Raw genomic sequence first — 8,913 nt, forward strand, 5'->3', positions numbered from 1 at the left:
TTATTATTATTATTATTATTATTATCATTATTATTATTATTATTATTGCTTCTGTTGTAATAATTTAACCTATTGTATTTTATGTATGTTGATAATTTCTGATTTGCATTTATAAAAAAGAAGAATTGAATAAAATTATGTCCAAATTGTTTGAATTATTGTTAATATTTGATTGATTTCAAATAGAACAGAGGAAAATAAAATGCATTTAAATTATCAAAGTATTACTCAGTGGGATAAATTGAAGAAGAAAAAGAAAAGGAAAAGAAAGAATGAATAATTGTAGTTAAAATGATTTAACAAACATTATCAGTTATCATAATTTATTAATAACACTAACCTATACAATTTTTCTTTATTATTATAACTTATCAGTATTTACCCTTTATTGATAATAATTTTTAATTATGTTTAAGTGATAATGATGATTGCAATGATATATGCTATTCATCATTTACTTTATTATTAAAATTAACGAATAAATAAATGGTAATTATCAAAATATTTTTTTTTTTTTTTGTAAAATCAATGCATACTTGCAAAATGATAATTTAAAATAAACAATGATTAGCTTTTTCCATGATTACGAAAATTGTTGATTGATGATCATTTTGGGTTATTCGGTTTACATGTTTCAAAATTTATATTTTAATTTCGATATAATCAATCGATGAAATGAAAGGGAAGAAAGATGAAAATATTGAAAACCATTGCTTTCATTATTAGTTTAAACAATTAAACTGATTGTTATTTTTTGTTTAATTTTTTTTTACAAATAATTTATTAACTCTATGAGTAAAATATTTTAACGATTACTTCAATTTTAAATTACAAAAATTCTCTTTTAATTTCCCCTCCCTAAAGTTTAAATTTTTCTCTTTTTTTTTGCTTTGAAAGTGAGTTTACATAGTGCGAATTTTTCTTGCTTTTGAAAAAGATGGCAATTTGAATGGCTGAAATTAATTAATTATGAATGAGTAAGCAAAATGAAAATTTGCTTTTTGTCATAGTTTGATTTGTTCATTGATTTAATTGCTTTAATTTCAATGATACATTTTTAACAAATACAATGGAATGGTTAAATTTCATGTTTAAAAATGGTAATTTTAATTCAAATTCAAATAAAAATGCTAAAACTGAAAGAATTTAAATAATGTTATGATATTACAATAGTTACATTTCCTTATTCCGATTAATTATTTCCTTTATCCGGAATGCTAGTTATTTTCCAATCCGGAAATTGCAGAAAAAACAAATGGGAAAATAATGCCTAAATTAATCAATTTATCAGTTTTTGAACTGATAATAATAAATGCGTATAATTGAAATTTATTGTATTCTGTTATAATTGGAAATATTTTTGCAGTAATTACGAAATAATTTCATACCAAAATAAATTTGTGTATTAACAATTCATTCATTTTAGGTAAAGTAATCAATATTAAATGTAAATTTTATTTTATTTTATTTTATTTTTTAAATGAAATGAAAATTTTATTTAGCAAAATAATCCATTCCATTATGCTCTCTATATGCTGTAATTCATTATATTTGTTATTATCATTATTTTATTACTATAATTATCATTATTGATTAACTAAAGCAATCCTTTTTCACTAATGATATCATTTAGATCTGCGTTATCCCATTAATAATACCATTGTTACTTGCCCAACATCACTATCCATTCAAATACACATCTGTCATTATCGTTATGTTTACTGTTTTAATAATCATTCATTTATCACTATTACTGTTATTATCTTATCATTATCGATTAACTAAGGCAATCTTTTTCTCTGATAATATTACTCATTTTAGCATCTTATTTGCATATTATAATTCTATTCATTTCTTTTGAATCAATTAATTCAACATCAGTAATTATTCATTAATTAATTAAGTTACCAATAATTTAGGATTTATTGTTTAAATTTGCAAGATGAACGGCATTGGAAATATGATTCATTTTGGTCATCAAATAAAAATGTTTAAATTAATGATTTGAAAGATAAACGAATAACATATACGGTACTTTAATTTTGTCATAATAATTATTAAATCACCAAATTAACAGTAGTTATTTGATTGTTAGTAAATTCAATTAATGAGTTATCGCGCTAGGACGAAAAGTTGCATAACGGCACTTCTGTTGATAGCTTTGAAAATTTTGAAGTTTGGTTTAGCTGGTTCGGTTCCAATGTGAGTGGTGATTTGGGGTCGGTCGGGATGTGTGGTACATTTTTTGATTAGTACGGTAATGAGGTTGAGTAACGTTTAACTTATCATCTTTTGTCATCTTCTATCTTTTACCGTCACTTATAATCGTTCAATTTGAGCCTTTCACGTGTAAATATACATATGATTACGTGTACACTTTGTGTATATTAGCTTTACTCTCCAGCTGAGCTGTTACGTTAAGCGTCCAACTTCATGTTTAACTTTCATTATTACTATAAAATGCGTGGACGTAACATAAATATTATGTCTAACACTCAATATTTCATTTGATGTTTCAGCCATAGATCCCGTAATTTCTGCTTTTTTCACTATTTTAGGTCGTTGTTATTATTTGGCCATTACTGCATCATGACGCAATTTTTACCGGATAATTTGTTGGCCTTATTTGAAGCCCGACCGCCATTACCGTATAAACCACCACCTGATGAATTACTTATTGATCGGAAGCGACCAAAAATGTCCGGCTTATCCGAATATATTCATCTTTTTGAGGTATGTTTCCATGCTATGAGATGATAATTAATGCCATAAAGATATTAGAGACCTGAACTGATTTTGTATTTCTGGTGTCATATAAGATGGTGTGGCAGGTTCTTACCATACTAAGATTAAAATAATGAAAAATTAATGAAACAATGATTTAATGTTACATCTTTTTGTTATATAACAGACTCTTTCACTTATGCCGAAATTTTATTGAAAGAATATATTTCATTTAATGCTTTCACTAATAGCTGTCTTTCAGATTTCATCTGCAGCAGATGTATTTGTTTACTTATTTACAGGATCCCAAAGATACGCCGCCAAAACCAGTCTATGAAACGAAAGAAGAAAGACGAGCTCGACGGGTCAGTGAAATATATTTTCAGATTCGGAACAATTATATGCAGTTTCCTTTGATCTGCGTCTTGTATTTGTTCGGTGCATAAAAAGATTGCGAAAAGATTTAGATGAGATTATAACTTTGCAAGATACATAAGAAGATGAAGTTTTAGATACATGCAAAGATGATTACTAAAAATACTGTCATCTTTTAACGGCAGTTATATATTACTTTGATATCAGCTACAATTAGTTAATTATATTTGTTATATTTGCTGCAGCGGAAAGAAAAAGAAGAGCTGCTGGCATATAAGATTGAACAGGGCATTGCGACATGTATGTTACTTTTTAGATTTTCCATATTATTATCTAATTGCTGATTTCATTGTTGTTTCAATCGTAAAAGAGATTTTTCAGTCGTCTTATTAAAAATTTTCCATATTTCTTAACTTTTATAAGCTACATAATTCCTCTATTGTTCCAGGGAGTCCGGCTCAAAATCCAAGTGCAACCGTTGATCCATATAAGACTCTATTTGTAGCTCGAATAGTAAGCTTCCAATATAACATTGATTTTTTTTTCCTGAATTATAAATCATTTTCAACAATTTCATGGGCAAACATCAAAAATCGCTCAAAAAATGATTTGCAGTACTATTTAATTTGACCCGTTTCCCTAGAGAAGTTTTGAAATTTCTAAATTTTATTTGGGTTATGATTCAAAATTTAGCTTGAATTAGGGGACCTGTGTGCAGCTAGTGTGCTCAACACGTGGGAAAATGAATTATCATTTATTGCAAGTACCTGCTTCTGACTTCTGAAATGTAAAATAATTGGGGAAAACTACTTTTAAAAGAACTTTTAACGCAGCTTTATAGGCACATATAATTTTTGCTTTATTGGTCTTCGTTTTCTGGATCTTCTGAAGTCTGAGGGAAATTTCCTTAATCCGTCTCAGTTCATGCTACAAAGTAATGGATGGTAACGATTTCTTATGTTTCAGAATTACGAGACTTCGGAATCGAAACTTCGACGAGAATTCGAGCAGTTTGGAAAGATCACTCGTGTAAGTCAGTTTCATTCATTGTGGGTCTTAACTAAGTTCGCGGTTCAAAAAACTTGCTGTGCAAAGAATGCAAAAATATCGTATGCTTTGTAAAATTGTTTCCCTCATGAAATATTACACTATCCATTGCGTAGTGGTCATACTTTGTCATATATTACTGGTTTGGTATTGAAAGGTTTTGGGAGAAACAAGATTATATTTGTATTGTAACGTTCGTATCAGCACATTTATTGGGTTAACCTCTCTCCTAAAGCTCACTGAGTGTTCAAGTTATTCTTTGACGATTATCGATGTCGACCATTTTGAGATTTTGTTTTTTCAGCTAGCTTTAGTTCATGATAAGAATGGGAAACCACGGGGTTATGCCTTTATCGAATATCAGCATAAAGAATCGATGTCAGGTAATTTTCTAAAATTTTTTGTAAAAATACTGAAGTGCTTTGATAACGGTAAGTCAGTTTATTAGTTTGGCAGAAATTTTGGTACCTTCATGAGTAGATGATTGTGTTATCAGGTTTTTCTTATGATTCATATATTCATTAAGTGTTGTGGACGATAAGAATGGTTTGACTTGAATATCTAAAGTTGCTCAATTCCTTTTAATCTAGGGTTGCTCAATTTTTACACATTTATACTGAATCCTTAGACTTTGGAAAGTTTAGATAAGAGTGAAAGTGTAAGTTCGAGTTGATCTCTGATGCTCTTATTTTGAAGTTACTTGTTTTTGTTGAAACACCAATTTTACTCTTTCTTTTTCATACCACTCTTGTTTCGTTTTTCTCATTGCGGTATTTCGCAACTGTTTTTACTCGTAAAATGTACAGCTTTGGTAGAGTTGTCTTAATCTTATAGCACTCTCCAGTCGACATCTTGCTTTTGTTTTTACATCGATAGAAGGAACCAACTTTTGATAATACTTTGAATAACTACCCTTCCAACCGTCTCTCTTACACCTAAGCTGACATATGGGCTAAACAGTGCTGTATTGTAAAAGTAAAAGGTAAAAATGCCATGGGTCTCTTTACGTGATGCAGTTGCTGTTATGCTTTCTTTTGATTGTTACCATGGGCCCTTTTCATTAGAAAAGGGATGAAATAATAACTGGGGTAATTCTGCTGGACTGTTAGTGAAGGGTTATTTTTTCAAATCAATTTTTAGTTACTGGCATATTTGTTGTTGTTGTTGTTTGTTGTTGTAAATGGGTAAGTTACATGGTTGTGTGACATTTTGGACACGCATACCTTTCTTTCTTGGCACAACTTTTTTAATACTTCTTTTTTTGGAAATCTACGAAAACTTATGGTGCTGTATTTGCAGAAGGGCAGCATTCGCTATGAATGGTCGTGCCTGTCTCTTGAATGCACACATACATCAGCCATGGGTTTGTTTCTAAACACTGTGTTGAGTCGTCTAAATTTTATGCTGTTTTTAAAACCGAGTTTTGGCATTTGAAAAAAAGAAACAGGAATAATAAATTACATAATAGTATGCGACTCACACAGAAAAGTGGTTAAGAAACCTGAAACTGGCGCAAGATTGCAGAGCGCTTTTGCCATGGTTTGTTTTAAGTGCGGTAAGGCTCCGTGTGTGTGTGTGTTTACGTGTGTGTGTTTGTGTTTCTATAATATATATATATATACATATATATATATATATACATATGTATATATGCGTTTGTGTTAATTAGCAGTATTGTTAGAATCAAAGAAAGGCTAATAACTAGCAAACTATATTCTGAAACTGATCGAGGCTGCCAGAAGGATTTCTCAAAATGGTGTTTTATGTAAGAATGAAAGAATACCGTTTTGAACTCAAAAGATGAGAGAGCATTTCTGTAATTTCAGCATCAAAAAATAATGAGCTATTTAGAATGTAGCGAAGTATTTGTTACTCACTGAAGTGCAAAAGGTTGGGGTAAATAACGTATTGTTTTGTACTTGCTGTTTCTGATGATATCATTACTTAGATATTGTAGCTGGCAGCTTCATTTTTTCTTTTTTTGCTGATGTGAAATTTGACAGTTTGTTTATTGCTTAATTTCACTTTCTACTCTGTTTATAATCAAAAAAAAAAAAGAAATTGGTTCATTATTTGGTACTAAAGGCGGGTAAGTTGAAAGAAGGGGTAAGTTATGTGGGTAAGTTTTCACGTGGACGCATGTTTCTCCAATTGGCGCATGCTTTTCATCTAGCAGATACTGTATTGTCATTAACGTGCATGTAAAGGTAAGCTGGGTGAGTTCCTTTGAGTAGTAGTAGCTTCTGTAATGCTAAGTAAAGTTAATATCAATTATTTGGACCAGGGATTAAAAAACTATTGTTACGTTTCATTTTATCGAGGCAGACTATTTCTTCCAATATGGAATTATGAATGGCTAATCATCACTGAATTTAATAGTGGTTAATGAAGAAAATTGTTATCTACGCTGGCAGAGTGTAGACTCTTCATTGCAGGTACAACGTTACATGTTGTTTGCTAATTATCGCTAAAAAAATTTTTTTTAGAAGCTTACAAAAAAGCTGATGGCATGAAAATTGATGGAAGACGGGTGGTTGTTGACTATGAGCGTGGCCGTACGCAGAAATCTTGGTTGCCACGACGACTTGGTACGTTTATTATCACTTAATGCTTAGAAAGCGCAACAGTTACTAGTTTCGACAGATAAGCTTTATTTTGTGCGCAAAAAATCCGTTATATTAGTTTAGAATTTTGAAATCCTAAAACTGTACCATCCTACAGTAACTTACATTGATTCCATTTTTAGGTGGTGGTAAAGGTGATACGCGACGTCTCCGTGAATCGAAGGCTGTGCTTGAAGCAGCTGCATTGGAAATGGCTCATGAGGACCGTGATCATCGATCATCATCCACCCATCGATCATATTCGCATGATCGCGATCGTGAACATAATGGTACAGTTTCATCGAATTCAAGGCGCCGCAGTCGTAGTCGTGATCGTGAACGTGATCGTGATCGTGATCGCGATAGAGACCGTGATCGGGATTCAAGACGGTGAGTTCTTAGGTGTTTGGTAAATGCTCGTTTATTTCATCTCCTTAACTGGGGAATTTTCACGGCTTAGAAAGCTAGTTTTCACTTTTCACGATCTCTGCTCTGTTCTTACATCAGAGTGGACATTGAACAAAAAGTTGCATGCAGGGATGAAATGATATCTCACTGAAATAAACATTGGGTTCAGCACGTTAACCTAATATCGTTCTTCATCTCTTATAGCTTCGATGTGCATTCTATCCGTAGTTGATAGAGTACTGAATCGATTGCTGTTGCTATGCAAATTGGTTTTGTAACTGTTGATTTTAGTATTTGTACTGACTGAAATGAAAACTTCTCTATTAGTTATTAATCGCCAACACTTATAGCATTTTAGATGCTGTCATCGAAGAAGTGATTTTTGGTATCTAGTAATTTTCCACCCAGAAATGTTAAATGCAGCTTTATAACATAGGTTTTTCAGCAAACGGATAGTTGGAATATATACTACCGATGTATGAAATTGTATTCCATTGGATTTAATGTCGATATATTTTTTTAAACTCATTTTTAATGCAGTAGTCAAGATTTATGGCATTTTAGATACGATGATCATCGTTCGTCGCGCGACAGTCGAGGTGATGGCGATCGAGATCGGGAATACCGTGATCGGGATCGTGACCGGGATAGAGGCCGTGATTATGAACGTCGACGTCATTAAATTACAGGATGATTTGAGCAAGACCTTTTTTTTTTTGTTATTTGAGGCTGCTCATTAGAGCGTTTAACAAAGCGAGTCACTTTAATGACATCTGAAAATTTTCAAAAGCAAAATTCATCTAGCATACCAATTCTCCATTGTCACGGTAAGTTTAGCTGTTTGTTACGCAGCATACTTTTATGGAATTTGTTTATTGTTTCAAGTGACTTTTATGATGTTTTCATGAATCGATGCAAAGTTTTATTTATGGTGTTGTTCTTTTTCGATGTTTGAATTGATAAATTTTGGATAGGTCACTGGAATTTCTTACTCAACTAGTCATCAGTTTCATTGCATTTTTTCATTCATTATACCAAGGATTATCGGATTCCTGCGATCAATGGTTTGTTAAGGTCAACGATTGTGAGGATGATCATCTGATATCCAAATTAATAAGTGAACATGATAATATATTCATTAGTTTTTCTCATATTTAATAATTACAAGGAAAATATTCTTTAAAATTAAAAGCATGCTTTTTTAAATAGGCTTATAAGAGATTAGATTTGAAAATACAAATTGTTGGATATACTTCATATGTCTTGGTGAAGAGTGATGGAATAAATAATATCTACTGCTACTGTTGTTTTTACCAAACTGCCATACTTTCTTGTAAAATTCGAATCTGACCAAAGTGATTACACTTAAATCAATGATTACATTTAAATCACTGAGTCATTTCACTTAGCATAACACACCTGTATCAATATTTTCTTAATGTATACAATCGCGAGTTTCTCCAACATATTTCCCAGCCAGTTCCATTGTGCCCGCATTGTACCATTTTTTCGGTATTTTTGCCTTCTGTGATATATCCATCGGGTATCATAATACTTATTTTCCTTTGACACGGCTAAAATAATAAGTGGAAATAAAATATTTGGATAAATGGCGTATTTTGAATATAATTTCTAGATTTAATTTTTGAATAAAATAATTTTATTAAAAGATAAAAAAATGATTCGTCACTAACTTATGGGTTTTTATTTCATATTTTGCAAGCTCTTGTAAGGTAATTACCTTAATTCCATCATT

General features: G+C 31.1%; 2 protein-coding genes across 2 annotated transcripts in view; one reads left to right on the plus strand and one right to left on the minus strand.

The window, feature by feature from the left end:
- Positions 1-2,589: 2,589 nt before the first annotated feature.
- On the plus strand, positions 2,590-7,839 carry LOAG_10208 (hypothetical protein; the record flags this gene model as incomplete). Its single annotated transcript, XM_020448107.1, has 11 exons — positions 2,590-2,733; positions 3,027-3,089; positions 3,345-3,399; positions 3,548-3,612; positions 4,066-4,128; positions 4,451-4,529; positions 5,287-5,330; positions 5,446-5,509; positions 6,633-6,734; positions 6,893-7,139; positions 7,722-7,839. The coding sequence occupies 11 exons, from the start codon at positions 2,590-2,592 to the stop codon at positions 7,837-7,839; spliced, it is 1,044 nt and encodes a 347-aa protein (XP_020301720.1).
- Positions 7,840-8,156: 317 nt separating this feature from the next.
- LOAG_18835 (hypothetical protein) overlaps positions 8,157-8,913 on the minus strand; it is a 2,258-nt gene continuing 1,501 nt past the window's right edge. Inside the window, exon 3 of the mRNA XM_020451498.1 lies at positions 8,157-8,731. Coding sequence (XP_020304710.1) covers positions 8,582-8,731 — 150 coding nt within the window. The 3' untranslated portion in view covers positions 8,157-8,581. The remainder of the gene's footprint in view (positions 8,732-8,913) is intronic.

This window comes from Loa loa (genome assembly GCF_000183805.2).
Source record: "Loa loa unplaced genomic scaffold supercont3.572, whole genome shotgun sequence".
NCBI classification, from domain to species: Eukaryota; Metazoa; Nematoda; class Chromadorea; order Rhabditida; family Onchocercidae; genus Loa; species Loa loa.